A 17,632-nucleotide genomic window follows, 5' to 3' on the forward strand; every position below is an offset into this window, starting at 1 on the left:
CGTTGGGACAAGTCATTCATTCAGGGCTCTCTGCAGTAATAAGCTCCCTAGTAAACCCACGGTTGAGGCAGACAAAGAGAATTTCTTTGGCGACACGAGTTCAATGACTTGTTCAAAACGTCCACCAGAAGCAATACTCTTTTTTTTAAAACCACTGGAGTAGCCACGTACAGTATATCTACACAGCAATGTAAGCCTGGGCTCAGTCTAACCCCCCTTGTGTCCATGCACCAATTGTGCTAACCTAGGCCTCAGTTCTAGGGTCCCAGGACCTTGCAGGGCTGGAGGGTTTGAGCCCTTGTTAAGCTGGGACCTAGGATCCAAGCCCTATTGCTTTCCTGTGTGCACATAGCCCTGGCTTGCCTTGGGTCCTGGAAGCCCTCTGGGTGTATCCCAGAGATCCAGGTGGCAGAGGAGCAGCGCTGCAGGCAGCCAGCCCAGCAGCTGGAAGCTCCATTACTGCCTGGCCTAACATGATCCCTGCTCCTCTCCCAGTGGCAGCAGCTCCTGCTCTGGCTCCTCCTCGCTGCTGCACAGAGCTTCCCCGAACCAAGGGGCAAAGCTGCCAGGCAGGAGGCAGCTCCCAGCCACTGGGATGTTGGGAGTCTTCCCTCTCCTGGCCATGCTGAGCCAGGAGCCCTGCTGCTCCCCTTCCCTGCAGGGCAGCTGCCTGGTCCCTACTCCACTCTCTGGCCCTTGCCCCCAGCCCCTCTGGGGCTGCATGTGCAGGGCTGCCTGGGCTGCACGCACTGTCAGGGGACTGAGTGGGACTCAGCCCCCCAAATTCCCCCACTGCCTCCCTCAGTGGTAGCAGCTCCAGCTCTTCCTTGCTGCATGGCAGTCGCTTGTTCCCACTGTGCTCTCTGGCCCTTGCTCTCGAGCCCCCTGGGGCTGCATGTGCAGGGGTGCCCCAGCTGTGGCATGGTCAGGATGGTAAGTGGGAACCAGCTACAAACCTTCCCCGCAGCCTCCTTGTAACGGCCTGGCACTGACCTCTCACGAGTGCCCCTTCTGGTCGGGTGCATCTTCAGTCTCTAAATAGCTCCAGTCCTGGTATCAGGCCGTAGCCCCAGGGCTCCTCCCTGGCAGCAATAGATACATCCTCTGTGCGCCCTTCTGGCCCCAGCTCTTCAGCCAGGCCACTACGTAGTTCAGATCCCCTTCTTGAGAGTTATGGCTGTCCAATTATAGGACACTTTCCCAGTGGCCTATGGGGGGCACCCAAGTCCGCCCATTACTCCAAGTCCAAGCCTAGCGACCCTAAGAATAGCTGCCACACGCCGCTGTGTCCCTTTAACTAAGCTGCCAGCCAGGAGCTCTCTCGCTCGCTCCCCCAGTCCCAGCTGGCACAGATCTGTCCATGGTGCTGCAGTTCCCTTTGGCCAGTCCTCTGGCTCCAGCAAGGAACTGCTGGTCTCTGGCGTTGCAGGTCCTTTTTAGATGGCCTTCCTGTGCCTTGATTGGCTGTGTCCCCTGAAGCCACTCTAGGCTGTTTGGAGGACTCCTCTACTACTCCTTTCCTAGCACAAGAGTGGCAGGATCCTGAGGCCTCCAGCAGGGGGCCTCTGGGCCTAGTGCACCCCATCACACTCCTATGGTGGTGGCGGCGGCTTTCGCTCCAGCTCTTCCTTGCCGCTGTGCAGAGCTTGCCAGGAACAAAGCTGAGAGGTGGGAGATGGCTCCCAGCTGCCAGGATGTTCAGCTGTATCCCTTCCCTGCAGGGCAGCCACTTGGTCTGCTCTCTGACCCTTGCTCTCAGGCCCCTACTGCCCTCCCTGGGGCTGCATGTTTAGCGATGCCTGGGCAGTGTGCGCTGTGAGGGCAATGAGTGGGAGCAGTCCCAAAACTTCCCGACAAACTCCAGGGATCCTTTATCTCTGCCTCCCGGGGTGCGGTGGGGGCAGGGATAAGGGATCCTTGGGCGGGGGTGGAGCACATTTCACCTCAAGCCCTGGGGAAACCCCGCAGCAGTCCGTAGCTGGCAGCAGCCAGCTTGGTGTGGGGGTGTGTTTTTCCTCTGATACCGTCATTTTATGTCAAACTTCAAAACAGACAAAAATAAATTAAAAAACCCAAACAAAAACAGCTTAATTGAATAGCCCATTTTTAAAAATTAAGAATTGCAAAGTTTCATTTAATAGTTTGGCAGCCCTGGAGACTGACATCATAATTATGCACAGAACAGGAGCACATGGGAATTTTTACCTGCCAGTGTGACGCAGCCTAGAGGTGGAGAGCTCAGTTCTCAGATTAGATGGCAGTTCAGGATCAAGCCTTCACAAACTGCAGTCATTCTACTGAGACAGCCGCCAAAGGTGCTAATTATGCAGCTGATGTACTCATGTGTCCTTATGGGCACCTGAATCCCATCAACAACACCATTACAGTTAACAAAGTTAACAAATAGGGTGGGCATTAGTTTTCCCCCACAATGGAACGTATTTGTAGGGCTAGAGTGCTGACTCTGGGATGAGGGGGCACCAGGCTGACTCTGGGATAGGGTTACTTTGACTCAGGTCTGTGCACTGCAGTGTGGGTGCCAGAGTCCTGGGTTCAAGCACAGGTCAGAAAATCCTTAACCTAGGGTTAAAATGCAGTGTAGGTGCTCAAACCCAGGGTTCCCTGACATGGGTCAGCTGACTCAAATCCCACAAATCAAGTCCCATTACATTTCTATGTAGACATAGCCATAGTGTCTTTCTTAATGATATATGAGCACTGAGATCTGCTAATGAAAAGCCCTATATTAGAGCTGGGTATTATTATAAAAAACAAACAAACAATCTGAAAGGGTTGGAAGCAACCCAACAAAGAACAAAACAAATAACGTTAACAAAGTGGGGGTTTTAGAAATTTCAAAATACTGCAGCATTTAGTCATCCCCAATTTTGGCAGGGGTCTCACTGCAAGTCCAGATAAGTGGTTTGGAAGCTCTCTCAGTCCTATAATTAAAGGGGCATTAGTTCTGAAGATATCTTTTCTTGCAACTGTATATCAGAAGCTTGAGTTGAACAAAAAACACTTTCAACACTCAAGCCTTCTTTATATATAATAAAGCAGGACAGAATTTTTTTAAACAGACCTTTTTTCCCCCACAGGTAAGCAGCTCAAGAGAGTAAACGTATTGATACTTCAGCCTTGTCAAAAGCTAACAACTATTTCTGAGTATAGCTCAAATGATGAGGTCCCAGCTGAGCTCGGGATTTATAGAGACAGAGTTCAAATCCTGCTACTAGCCCAAGTTTGAGGGTGGCATATCATGGAATTTCTTTTTAAAAAAAACTAGCTCCCCCTTCCCTCCCACTGTTGTCACCCTCTCTGCTCTCATGCGCACTAGTGTCTTCATCCCTTCCATATTCTCCTTCCAATCTGAAGACAGAAAGTATCAACCTTACATTCTTTTTTAATTTAATTTTTAAGGCCAGGTTCAATGGCATACTCTGGCTGCCCTACTCCACACTCAGAGCACATGGTCCAGTCAAACTGGGTTAGCAAATGCCTTGCGTCACCAGATTCACACAGAACTGTGCCAAAAGTTCCCTGCCTCTTTCACCTCCCTACATCCCCTGCATGCATACTCCAAATCCTCTTCCTTTCTGTCCTCCATAGTCCCTTGCACAAACTTGCTCCAGTTTCACCCTTCCTCCTGCACCCCGCATTTCCTCTCTCTTTCTCACACACACACTCTCTCACTCTCATTTCCCCCTCTTGTATCCTTCCACACACAGCTCTGTTTTCCCCTTATTCTCTCCTCTGTTGAGTAAATCTAGTGCAATAAGTAATATTTGAAAATAAATATTCTGGACTATTTTTTTCCTTTTTTCATAACTGAAAGTTTCTGCCAGCAGAGGCTGGTGCAGAACATTCTTCTCTACGGCTTTGTCTACACTTGAGGCATGAAAGTGCTGTCGTGGCAGTGCTGCCAAAAAACCCACTTTCCAATGAGAGGGAGACCAACACCCATATTTGTTAAACGCAGCCTGAGACTTCAGTCCCTCTGAGAGCAATGGTAAATAGATGCCCTTCTCAAAATAGCCACCTGACTGTGGGCTTGGACTTCAGTCCTGATGGAGATGGCAGCCATTTTGAAAGAGAGCAGTTCTTAGTGGACTTCTCAGTAGTAGAATATTAATAGTCGAGATTGCGAAGGCCTTACACTCAATTCAAAGGCATTTCTCTCTTTGTCCTTCTGTGTGTATGTAATGTGATAATTTTTGAATATGGCAGTGTGACAAAGTTCCTCCTCTACCCTGGTGGGTCTTGCACTTATTGGCGGATTTGCTCGCCTTGGAGCTTCACGGCAGCCCTCAGTTTGGCCGTTTTTGTGAACCAACAGTACAAGTCAACGCCTCCTGTGTCTGACCAGGAGTTGGGAGGTTTGGGGGGAATCCGGGCCCGCCCTCTACTCCGGGTTCCAGCCCAGGGCCCTGTGGAATGCAGCTGTCTAGAGTGCCTCCTGGAACAGCTGTGTGACAGCTACAACTCCCTGGGCTACTTCCCCATGGCCTCCTCCCAACCCCTTCTTTATCCTCACCATAGGACCTTCCTCCTGGTGTCTAATAATGCTTGTACTCCTCAGCCCTCCAACAGTATGCGTTCTCACTCTCAGCTCCTAGTACCTCTTGCTCCCAGCTCCTCACACACGCACCTCAAACTGAAGTGAGCTCCTTTTTAAACACAAGTGCCCTGATTAGCCTGCCTTAATTGATTCTAGCAGCTTCTTGATTGGCTGCAGGTGTTCTAATCAGCCTGTCAGTCTTAATTATCTCCAGAAGGATCCTGATTGTTCTGGAACCTTCCTTGTTACCTTACCCAGGGAAAAGGGACCTACTTAACCTGGGGCTAATATATCTGCCTTCTGTTACTCTCCTGTAGCCATCCCTCCCGACCCTGTTACAGCAGCCAATCCCAAAATTTCAGAGAATGCTCATTACATCAATGGCAGGAACCCTATTGATTTCTGGGGAAATTGGAAACCCAAGAAAGGGAAACACATGAAGTCCCTGCCATCTATTTAGCATAGCAACAGCTTGAAGAATCTCTGAAGTTGTCTCTATAGCAATCGGTCAGTTGATGGCACCCATTAATGCCTTCCAGCATAGCAACGCCCTATTTCTTCTCTGCTCATGCTCCTCTCTCTAAGACTCCAAGAGCTTGCAGCAGAGGCATCTAGCTCCCACAAGCGAGAACAGGCACAGGCCACTTGCAGGAAAATTTATATTCTAGAGTTTGTTCTCACCACAATGATGAATGTTTCTGAATAGTCCAGTAAAATTCCTTTCAGTCTGTTTTGAGATGTATGGAATGATTTATAGAGGCAGTTTCCTGGGCCAGTAATGAGCCAGGACTACTCAGTCCCTCAGTGGGAGGGGACAGCCTGACTCAGAGACAAAGGGACTGGTTTTAGCTTCAAGTTTGGGCTGTCTGAATTAGGAGCTGGGGGAGACACTGAACAGCTCAGGGAGTCTCTCATTAACTCCCACTCCACACAAAGGGGGTCTTTGAACTGCTGTGAGATGCAGCGCACGGTCAGACAGTTCCAGCCCTGTGGAGACCCGTGTGCAGGGAGGCACAGAACCAAACCAGTGCCAGCCAACTGAAGCCTCCACAGGACTCCAATCCAAGGTGCCAAGAGAGGGCCCTGCCCCACCTAGGAGTGAAAATATCATAAGAGGTCCCCTTTTGTTTTCTTTAAACTGGTCAATGTTTGTGGTACTGCTACACTAATCTCTGGGCAAAGAGCTGGGGAGGGAGCTGGGGGTTGTGGTGCAGTAGTGAATGGCAGGAGGTGGGGAATGTATTGTATTATTCATGTTGTAGCATTTATTAGTTATTAACCCTTTCTTTCCCTAGAGCCCTTTTTTCCTGTCACCACCAGGACAGGACACCATTTGTTACGTTGTTATTTTGGATGTGGTGTTTCAGTTGTTGGGGTCTGTATTGTTGTATTTTGTTCCCTGTGTAGTGGGTTACACTTCTTGTCTTGGGGGAGGGCTACATGCAGTTGTGTGAGATTGGGTAAATACAGCAAGAAATAAAACAACAAAAGGGAATATACTGAAGTTGTCCTGTCAGTGGAGTAAGATTTAACCAGTATTGGATGTGTTGTTCTGTGGTTTTTAATACCCATATTTGAGTTTTTATTTATTTACTTTGGAGCTAATCTGTGGATATATCAGTAAGAATTACTGCAAGAAAAGAGGCCATCCAATCACACAGACACTATGAAACACCATACATTGATCTAAATGGATGCATTCCAGCACTCAGATTTTTGAATCTGTTCTCAGATCTACTAATCTGTCCTTAATAGACCGGGCTGAAAATTTTCCAATGGAACATTTTTCTGTAGGAAAATGTCAGTTTGTCAAAATTTAAACATTCTGTGGGAACATGTCCATTCTGGTGAATTTTTTGTTGAAAGAGCATTTTGATGAAACATGCTGTTTCAACGTTTTTTTGTAACAGAACGTTTTGATTTTTTATTGGGAAATGACTTGTCTTTTTAAAATGTATTGCATTTCAGAGCATGCCTACTCTTACAATGCTGTGCCACTGTAGCACTTTAATGAAGTGCTCTCCCGTCAGCTTAGTTAATCCGCCTTCCGGAGAGGCAGTAGCTGTGTTGGCTACCACTGCCATAGTGCTGTGTACATGGGGGTTAGGTCGGCATGACCACGTTGCCCGGAGCGACGTAGTGACGTACCGATTTATGGCTATAGTGTAGACCAGACCTTATATTTATATTTGATAAAAAAAATAGAAATGTCAAAATGAAAACATTTCACATTTTTTAAAATGAAGCATTTTTTGGAACATTTCAATTCTTGAAAAACTTCAAAAGTTTAAGTTTCTGTGTCAATTTGGGATGAAACAAAATTTCAAAATCTAAACATTTTTTATGAGATAGATCTATTTTCCAACCAGTTTTAATAATTAGATTGTAGCTGTTCCTCCTGCACCCATTTCAGGGAATATTCAAAAGGGGGAGAGATTCAGAAGTTGCAGGAACATTAGGTTTTCTTACCTTTCTTTCTTGCCTCCTTGAGTTTATCAGCAGAATCTCTGAGACTGATCTTTTCAAGGACCGATATAGCTACATTCACTGCACCATGTTCCTTGTAGTATTCACACAAGAGGTCTACAAGTTTCATCCGAGTGTCAGCTTCCTGTAGCTGACCTTTGGGGATTGGTGCTTTTTTTTCATAGTCAGCATTTGCTAAGATGAATTTAAATCTTTCAAGATCTCCTTCCTTTTCCCCTGAGAGATTGTCCAGTATATCTAGAAGGATTTCTTTCATATTTTTGTCTGTAGTCATCACAGGATATTACCAATAATCTGAAAAATAAGTGGAGAATTAAAAGTCAATTATTTATGAATCTCATAGTGTTGTTGAGGTGGTGATTCAGTACACATACATGTAACCCTTCTGCCCATCTGAGTTGGCAGCAACAAGGGCCGGATTCAGTATCTAGGGGTTCCGTTTCAATAACGCAATGCAAAACCGGCTCGAGCCCCCTACCACCTCCTGGGTGCCTCTAAAAGGCAGTACTTCCCCTCTCACAAGCACAGAGTCTGAGATTAGCAAAATCGTTTTAATAAAGGAGGGAAACAATGCGGCATTTTGTTGGGAAAACACCACAAACAGGATTCATAACACAAACCACAAGCAAAAGACCCACCCCCAAGTAAGTTTGGCAGTGTCCTTTTCCCCTTAGGGTCTTAAGTCCACCAATGCAAAAAATCACCCAAAGTCCCAAAAGTCCAACACCCCTGTTAACGTTTCTTCCCCACTCTGAACTCTAGGGTACAGATGTGGGGACCCGCATGAAAGACCCCCGAAGCTTATTTCTACCAGCTTAGGTTAAAGCTTCTCCAAGGAGACTAGTCTGTAAAAGGAAGCTTACTGGGTGAGATTTTTATCTCTATTCAGTTTTCTTAGACATAGACTTGCGTGTTCTATTTTATTTTGCTTGGTAATTCACTTTGTCTTGTCTGTTACTACTTGGAACCATTTAAATACTACTTTCTGTATTTAATAAAATCACTTTTTGCTTACGAATTAACCCAGAGTATGTATTAATACCTGGGGGGGGCAAACAGTTGTGCATATCTCTCTATCAGTGTTATAGAGGGTGAACAATTTATGAGTTTACCCTGTATAAGCTTTATACAGGGAAAACGGATTTATTTGGGGTTTGAAACGCATTGGGAGTTGGACATCTGAGTGTTAAAGACAGGAACACTTCTGTAAGCTGCTTTCAGGTAAGTCTGCAGCTTTGGGGCATGTGGTTCAGACCGTGGGTCTGTGTTTGGAGCAGACTGGCATGTGTGGCTCATCAAGACAGGGTGCTGGAGTCCCAAGCTGGCAGGGAAAGCAGGGGCACTAGTAGTCTTGGCACATCATTTGGCGGTTCCCAAGGGGGTTTCTGCAGTCCAATCCATCACAACTCCTTTAAGTAGTTTGTGAGCTGTCTAGCGGTGATCACTCTTCTGTTTTAGAAGCCATCAGAAACTAGTCAGAGGAGCAGTGTGTGTTAAACTAGGCCTTCTATGTCCGTATATAGTTAATAAACATGCTTATTCGGGAGCTATTGAAATGGATCTTTACAGGCCCATGGTTTGGCAGGCCTTTTCACCAGTACCAGTGAAAAGTCAAAATCCCTTATCTGCAATACAGAGCAGTTTATTTGAGAGAATTATACAAGCAGTATAGAGTTATACAAAACACATTCCCCCTAGTGAGCCTCTCTCCCACAAAAATTCACCCTCAGAAACTATGCTGGCCTAACGCAGTATCCTGATTGGCAAACATGGCAGATAGCCACCAGCTTTACAGATGGCATCTCTTCTCTTAGTCACCTGGTTTCTCTCAGATTCCCTCATAGCAAGTCTTTAGCTGCCTTGAGACCTTCTGGTTTCAGGTCCTACTCGAGCCCACGAAGCAGAGTCTCGGCTACTCTGTCTAACAGCGTTATGGGCCTCTTCAGGTATTAATTAATAGTTCCCCTTCTTCCTTTGTGTAACAAGGTCGCACTCACTGCCATGGTGCCTCCTGCTGGTCAGGCTGTAAATTAGCTCATTTCCAGCACAGGAGCACCCTCCTCTGGCAGTGTCTCGCCTGCTATTACCTAACCTTTCCGTCTCCACCACACCAGGACCTGCATCCCTCCCAGACCATGGCGCCCTTCCCCTGGGTATTGCCCCACAGCACTGCCAATGTTCTGGGCTCCTCCCCTCAGGGGAACCCACTACTCCTGATGCCACCACTCACATCAGTGACCCACTGCAGTCCTTAGTCTGGCCCCTCGCCCCAGGGGCAAACTGCAGTCAGAATTGGCCACTCTCATCATTTGGAATGGGGAGGTGGACCTGCTGCCTATTTCTTTCCCCTGGTTGCCCTCTGCAGACCTAGTACCCCCTTGGGTCCCTTAGTCAGGGTCTGAACTTGGGAGTTAATCAGGCTGGAGCCCTGCTGGCTCTCTGGCTTCTCCCAGCACTGCTCTGTCTGTGGTACCAGACTCTACCAGGCAGCATTGTCCATCTCCCTCCAGAGCTGGAGAGAGACTGAGCTCCCTCTGCCCAGCAGCCCTTCTTACATGACCTACCCTGGCCCTAATTGGCTGCCTTCAGCCTTCTTCTGATTGGCTCTTGGAGCATCCCTCTCCCAGGGTTCTTTTAACATCTTTTATTCCAGTGCAGGGCAACCGCTCCATTACACTTTGCTTTGCTTAACATTTATACATTTTGCTCTCAAAGGAGTCACATGTTCCAGAAACATGACCTGTGGGCATTTATTATTATTTTTTACTTAATTAGTGTTTCAGGAGGAGACTACAGGGTGGTGTCAAGGGTCATTCCAAGTTTACCCACTCATTAATCATTCACTTTGGTTCCTCATGTGATGTTTCTCCAACAGGGGGCTACAATGCCCCAGGTCAGGTCATGCCAAACTTGATGTTCTACATGTTATTTGCTCTTCAAGTTGGCATATTTGCTAACCCAAAGATCAATATCGATCATCAACACAGAGTAGCCAGTACTTTTCCAAAATTAACTGCTGCTAAGAGAAATCCTGCCCCATTTGCTTTGGCAGTTCAGTCATGTCAAGCCAAGACAAGCCATGTTCACAACACTTATTCAGTACAGCCACACCAATTTTGCCCCATTGCAACAGAAGCCAGCTGTGCCCGTGGAGTTTCTTCATATTTTCTTTGTTGTGTAATGAGCAAAAGACAACACTAATCATAATAAATATTTTTATATTTGTAACAAGCAAGTTTTGATAAATTTAGCCATTTTTCCTGTGTTTAATTTGTCTAAGAACAAACCAGGGTTCCTATAGACATAATTTGCAACTGTCTATATAATTTCCATGAAAACATTACTGCTGGATTTGCAACAAATTCACAAAATAATGATTTTGTTTGATTTTACATTAATATTGTAACTATACTAACAAAGAAAACCCAAAAGAGAAATGGGAGTACAATATCTAGCAGAGCTGAGCCCTAAAATGAAACTTCAGTTCTGGGAGTGGCATAGCTTCATGCCTTCATAATGGCATAGCAAATGTAGGGATGTGTCAGTTGCAGTGATCCGAGAAGTGTTTAGTCACTTAGGGACAGTCAAAACCCAGCTCCTTATTCAAGCACCATTTACAGAATGGAAGGTTGGGAGTGTGTGTGACATATGGAGGGCTTATGGTTTTAGGTTTTAACTGATAAACACAGACAAAGACACCCCCAGTACAAAAAAATGAAATTGGTGTTTATCCAATGAACATCAGACAAAACACCGGATATGGTTGCTTGTATTTAGGGGTTTGTGTACACAGAGCAGTAACGCGGACTACAGGTGTGCAATTTCTAAAGCGCACCAAGATGTTGTGCATTAATTGATCTGTGTAGACCCAGCTGGTGGACACTAAAAGTTTGAAACAGTACTATGTTAAAATGCACGAGGGAACATTACAAAGAGATTACTCATTACAGTAAATCTGACTGTATAATACTGTATAATGTATATTACTTATTACTGTATATACTAAAAAATACCTGTAACCCACTAATTTTTGAACATCCATGTAAGACTCAAAAATTGCTAACCCCCCCCCCCACACTGAAATTAATAAACCCTGAAAAAAGCAGCTCTAGACATAGGTGAGCATATTGGTCAGGAATAAAGCTTTGGATGAGGAAATGACATACCCCAGCTACTTCAGAACCGTCTAATGGTTGTAGAGACATGTCACTTGGGATGACCTGAGAAATATTTTGTCATAACCAGTCAAAACCCAGTTTTTTATTTAAATTATTAATTTATTAATCACCAATATCAATTATTATAAGATTCATTCACATCTATTATGGTGAAATCTCTGAAAAATTAATTTTTCATTGAGTATTTAGGAAATTTTGGTCTTTGAATAAGGGAACCACAAATAAGGAGCAGGGAATAAGGAACCAATTTCAGCCTTGTCAAAGACAGCGATAGTGTGATGAGATTGAAAGACGGAGACTGGGATCAAGAGTGGGGAAAAAGGGAAAAGAAATCCAGCAGGGATAAATTAGGGGATGGATGATTTTGTGACTAATGCACAGGCCTGTGAACCTGGACTCTGGGGTACTATTCTTGGCTCTGTCATTGGTTCACTGTAAAATGGAGACAGTAATACTGATCTGCCTCACACCAAGGGGAAATCATGAAAAAACCCATAAAACAGTAACGTTAGTTAGTCGTAGATGGTTTAGGAGCTACCTATCTATGAGATACCCCCACCCCTCTCTCTCTCTCTCCATGCCATAGCACCTCAGCTGAGATCAGCAGAGATGCTAAAGCCCTGCTGGTATAAACAAGAAGGGGCTGCTAGCAGGGCATTCTCTGTGAGGGCCTCACAACTTTGTAATTTGCACCTCCCTTGGTTCAAAATAACCCAAATTTGATGTCCTTCAGGGTACATAGCAAAGCTTAGCTTTTCCCTGGGGCAGCTGAAAAGGGAAACTGCGAGAGTAGAGAATTACTGGGTCGGGTTTGCGTTTATAATTTGCCTGGCTTGCTAGTGGTGGCTTACATTGAATTGTACTCCTGCACGATATACGTTGTCTTATATCATTATGTCAAGGCCTGAAAGAGCAAGGGAACCACTGAGGAGGTTTTGTTTGGAAGGTACATGGCTGTGGATGGGAAGAGAAGACCCTGTGGAGTCAGGCAATGGGAGGACCTAGAGTGGATTATGTCTGGTCTGTGGGTGAAACCAAGGGAGCCTATTGGTAGATGAGAGAAGAGATATCCTTAATAGAGGTCATAGGCCTGCTATCTTCTAAGGGCACCACAAGACAGTGGGTAGCAAGCAACTTCTCCTGCCCCTGAAATCCCACCACACAATGGGGATAAGCAGGACTTCATGGAGAAGGTCACGGGGCCAGGTGGGAGCCTCTGTAGGTTGGGTTAAGTGTCCAGATTCTTAGACTCTAAACCTTGTAAGGCTTCCCAGTTACATATTTTATATGTAGTTTTGGAAAGTGGAGACTGATTTATGGCCTGCTATTATATGAATTTACTATAAGCTATAGGGTATTGTAGGCTGCGTGCTTTTATATAAGTTGCTGCAATACTGATTATGGTATTTTGTGCATTTTATCCCCTTTTTAGTATTAGAAGCAGGGCAACAATTTTTTTAAAGGAGGAAAAGAAAATATTATATTTAGAATTACAGGGAGCAGGGGATATCTGAAAAGTATAAAGCCCTCCATCCATATTCCTACTGGCCATAAATCCTAAATTCTTTTGCAAATTTTATAAATTAGAGTTGTGCGTAAATACCACATGGTACCGCCTCTTTAAGCAGAAAACAATGATGGTGCTGTTTAATTGGTTCTACTTTCCCAACTTCTAGGCTAAATTAGAGCCAAGAAAAATGGTGAAGGAGTAGATGTTACAGAATATTTTATTCTTCACTAACTGTTCTGGCCCCTACCCTGCTGAAAGTGGCTGGCAGCTGAGCTCACTAACTCATGGCTTCTAGATCACTCAGGTGCTCTTCATTAGCCTGAGCAGTTCCTGCCATCCAGGCTCCCATTGGTGCAGCTGGGACAGGGCTGGGAAAGCAAATCCAATTCCTGCAGGCAGAATGTAGCTGTGAGAAGGTGGCTGGGCTCCCTCAGATGTCATTCTGTGAGCTACAAATGGAGCTGTCTCTGCCTACTGAGTACCCCTTGCACAATCCTAGAATATCAGGGTTGGAAGGGACCTCAGGAAGTCATCTAGTCCAACCCCCTGCTCAAAGCAGGACCAATCCCCAACTAAATCATCCCAGCCAGGGCTTTGCCAAGCCTGACCTTAAAAACCTCTAAGGAAGGAGATTCTACCACCTCCCTAGGTAACGCATTCCAGTGTTTCACCACCCTCCTAGTGAAAAAGTTTTTCCTAATATCCAACCTAAACCTCCCCCACTGCAACTTGAGACCATTACTCCTTGTTCTGTCATCTGCTACCTCTGAGAACAGTCTAGATCCATCCTCTTTGGAGCCCCCTTTTAGGTAGTTGAAAGCAGCTATCAAATTCCCCCTCCTTCTTCTCTTCCGCAGACTAAACAATCCCAGTTCCCTCAGCATCTCCTCACAAGTCATGAGTTCCAGTCCCCCTCTTCCCTGTGCCTGTGATGTGGGCAGGACCATCCTTAGGCAAATGCAGCATGCGCAGCTGCATAGGGCAACACCAAATTTGGCACACCAGTTAATAGCGGTACCCTATGCTGCGTATGCTTAAGGCCACCACCAGCTGCGGGCAGCTCTGGCAGCCCCATTCCCTGGCCCCCCACCCCCTTCTCCACCTCCTGGCCCCGGCATCCCCAATTCCCCAGCCCCCAACCCCCTGCTCCGCCTCCCGGCCTGCAGTTCTGATGGGCTGCGCCGCTCCCCCTTCCACCTGCTCCTCCTCCTGGCCCACAGCTCCAGTCAGCTGTGCCATTCTCCCTTCTGCCTGCTCCCGCACCCCCCAGCCTCCCTGCCCTCCACAGCTCCTGCCCCTGCACCCCTGAGGGCAGCCCAGGGCTGTGGGTGCGGGTGGTCGGACTGTGTAGGGCACCGAAAATCATGAGGACAGCCCTGGGTATGGGGCTTACCTTGGGTCTAAGTGTTTGTACTTTCATTTGTATTTGGAGATGCTGGGCAGGAGGGAAAATAATTAAATGTCCCAGTGTCTGTCTCCCTCTGAGCTGTGATGAGGGGCAGTTTTGGGCACCAAGGTACTGACAGAGGAGGGGGTGCTTGTAGAAGAGTGACAGAAGACATCCAGGGGCTGTATTACGAGGGAAAAGCTAAATCCATATCACTTAGCTGAATGATGCCTAGGGAAAGCGTATGACAGTCCAAGTCACACCACTGAGTGGGATGGCTGTATATAGCAAAGCACTGGGGGAGAGTAACTGGATGAGCGCAGAAAGGGAGGGGAGCATTTAGGTAGAGCAGGAAAAGGTTTATGAGCATGCAAAAGAGCAAGTGAAAGATTATTCCACATTGACTGATCTCCTGGTGGGTGGTGGCCTGGGAAAGAGGAGAGTTCGACTCTGTCTCTCCCAGCCCTAGCTGGGCTGTGGGGGTTGGGAGAGACTCTCCTGGAGAAAAAACACAATTACTGCTTACTGGAGTTAGTTTTTTAAAAAGAATCCAAATAAATCATCTCTTCTCCTCCCCAAATCTGTCATTAAAAATCACATTTAATAACTTTTTATAACCACAAAAATGGCAGTGTATTATTTATGCCTAGCTTTTGAATTGGGTAGCATTTCAGAATTGCTTAATTGGTACATAGATTAATTAGTTTAGTTCCTAAAATGAAGGCTACCTCCAACAGCTGCTTAAAATGTTTGGATTTAGCTTTGTCTGGGAACATGTATTATAGCTTTGAAGTTTGATTTTGAAGGGCCAAAATCTATTAACGTGTACGTAAAAACGTAGCCATAGTCTCTGTCTAAGAACTTTTCACACAGGCCCAAATTCCACAGCTTGGTCTGAGGCCTGGGGCCTAGCTAACAATGAACAATATATGGCTAAGAAAAACAGGAGACAACCTCGCTTTGTTTCAACTAGATAAGCAAAGTCAGCAAAACTCCAGATGGGGAGTAGTAATTGGGTGTTATTATCATGAGTTACAGACACACAAAGCACTAAGAAGAGCCTCAAAGTCTACTCCCGGTGCAGGAAAGAGATCGTGAACACCATCCCCAAATGCCTACCAGGGTTCAGGGAGAGGCCCAACATGTCCGTATGAGATATGACATCCTCTCCCTTCACAGCTGTATCCTCCTTCGCAGATGCCAACTCTAGTTCTCAGAAACACAATGGTGAACCCTAAAACAATTACTATTCGTTGTATACTTTTCACTGTCTTTTTCCTTTAAACCCCCAGGAATGTACCTGTTGGACAACCGGAAGAGCTACCTCATTCCTATGGACACCAAAATCCAGGATTTAACCTACACATTGCAACAGGAATAGTTTGAGGAAAACACCTGTGTATTAGCAATATGTTAACCTGAGCCATGGGCGGGGCCATTATGTAATCTTTTAGACTATTGGTTTATTGTGCTAATCGTGTCTTGCTGCTAGAACCTATCCAGGGGCTCGAGACCTCCCACCCCATTGCTTCTGTCTGCCCATGAGCACCCTATATAATCTATTGTTACTAATCGTTTAGCAGTCTCTCTGAGCCTAATAAGCGAAGTGATACTCCGCCAGTGCTGTGCGCAATAAACCCTCGTGCTTGACTCTACACGGTGTCCATTTCTGTTCCTTCAGATTTGCAGTATCACTCTTCTATTTTCTAAACTGCTGTGTGTCCCAGTTCCAGCTCCAGGGTTGCAGTAGCCAGGAGAGATGCTTTTCTTAATGGAAATCACTTGGATTCCAGACATGTGATTTCCATTAAGGTTTCAAATTTGTTTGGGGAGAGGTATTTAAAACCATTAAGGCCAGATCTTTGTTATCTGCTATAGTTCTGGCTCTTCAGAATACTCCCATTGACTCATAAATAGTAAGCACTAGGGGTTTGATGTTAGGTGCTTTGTAGGATGATTTTTTGCAAGCTCTTTGGGTCTGCCTGCAAAGCAGGAGTCTGTCTGCAAACTCCGACGCCATGTGTTAATGTGCTCTGTTTACTTAAGGGGCTTGTAAAAACTTAATGAGCCTGTCATAAATATAAAGGGAAGGGTAAACACCTTGAAAATCCCTCCTGGCCAGAGGAAAATCCCTCTCACCTGTAAAGGGTTAAGAAGCTAGGATAACTTCGCTGGTACCTGACCACAATGGCCAATGAGGAGACAAGATACTTTCAAAGGGGTGGGGGGGGAGAAACAAAGGTTCTCTCTGTCTGTGTGATGCTTTTTCCGGGAACAGAACCGGAATGGAATCTTAGAATTTAGTAAGTAATCTAGCTAGATATGCGTTAGATTCTGTTTTGTTTAAATGGCTGAGAAAATAAGCTGTGCTGAATAGAATGGATATTCCTGTCTGTGTGTCTTTTTGTAACTGAAGGTTTTGCCTAGAGGGATTCTCTATGTTTTGAATCTGATTACCCTGTAAGGTATTTACCATCCTGATTTTACAGAGGTGATTCTTTTACTTTTTTCTTCAATTAAAATTCTTTTAAGAACCTGATTGCTTTTTCATTGCCCTTAAGATCCAAGGGTTTGGGTCTGTGTTCACCTATGCAAATTGGCGAGGATTTTTATCAAGCCTTCCCCAGGAAAGGGGGTGTAGGGTTTGGGGAGGATTTTTGGGGGAAAGACGTTTTCAAGCGGGCTCTTTCCTGGTTATATATCTGTTAGACGCTTGGTGGTGGCAGCAATAAAGTCCAAGAAGTCCAAGGGAAAAAGGAAAATAGTTTGTACCTTGGGGAAGTTTTAACCTAAGCTGGTAAAAATAAGCTTTGGGGGTTTTCATGCGGGTCCCCACATCTGTACCCTAGAGTTCAGAGTGGGGAAGGAACCTTGACAGAGCCTACTTTGAGTTTTTGAGTTGGTGGCACACAGTGTGAAGCCACGAGAACTTTGCCTGTTTCTATGTCACTTGTTTGTGGTTTTCTTTGCTTCTGTGTTGCTTTATTATTTATTTTTACTGTTCTCTGTGTGTGAAGTATTAAATTAAGAGTTGACATCCCAGAGAAATTGTATAAGCCTGAGTGAATGCCTTTTTCTCCTTTCCAGTATCAGAAAATATTGTATTAATATTTGAGATGAGACCATGATTCTTTCTAGTTGACTCAGAGATTTGTTTAGCATCTTAAAGCTGAGCTCTGTGTGCAGATAATATGCATGCAAGAGGGATAGTTTTGTGAACTGCAAAAGTCAGTAGCATGCTAGTGTTTTGGCAGATGCTTCATTTTTAGAGAGCAGCTTTCCCTGAAGATTTAGTGGTCTATGGTAAGAGTAGGTTATTAAACTGGGGCTCTGGTGCTTTTTTTTATGCTTTCACTTAATGGCCATGACTTTTTCATTTATCTAGCTGTTTTCAGTATGCCACACTTTGGTGTGTTTACTAGCTTGAGTTGTTAGAAAGGAGGATAAAATACATGTACTCCAAGGACAGTGTTAATTTTCTTCTTCTTTGATTTCATATTAAACAAACACCT

At 45.4% G+C, this 17,632-nt stretch overlaps 1 protein-coding gene across 1 annotated transcript in view; it reads right to left on the minus strand.

Moving 5' to 3' along the window:
* The window catches only part of LOC125638524 (NACHT, LRR and PYD domains-containing protein 12), a 200,602-nt gene that overhangs the window by 179,193 nt on the left and 3,777 nt on the right, over positions 1–17,632 (minus strand). Inside the window, exon 2 of the mRNA XM_048854409.2 lies at positions 7,028–7,339. Within this exon, the coding sequence (XP_048710366.2) occupies positions 7,028–7,319 (292 nt within the window). The 5' untranslated portion in view covers positions 7,320–7,339. The remainder of the gene's footprint in view (positions 1–7,027; positions 7,340–17,632) is intronic.

Source organism: Caretta caretta, chromosome 6, assembly GCF_965140235.1.
Source record: "Caretta caretta isolate rCarCar2 chromosome 6, rCarCar1.hap1, whole genome shotgun sequence".
NCBI lineage: Eukaryota > Metazoa > Chordata > Testudines > Cheloniidae > Caretta > Caretta caretta.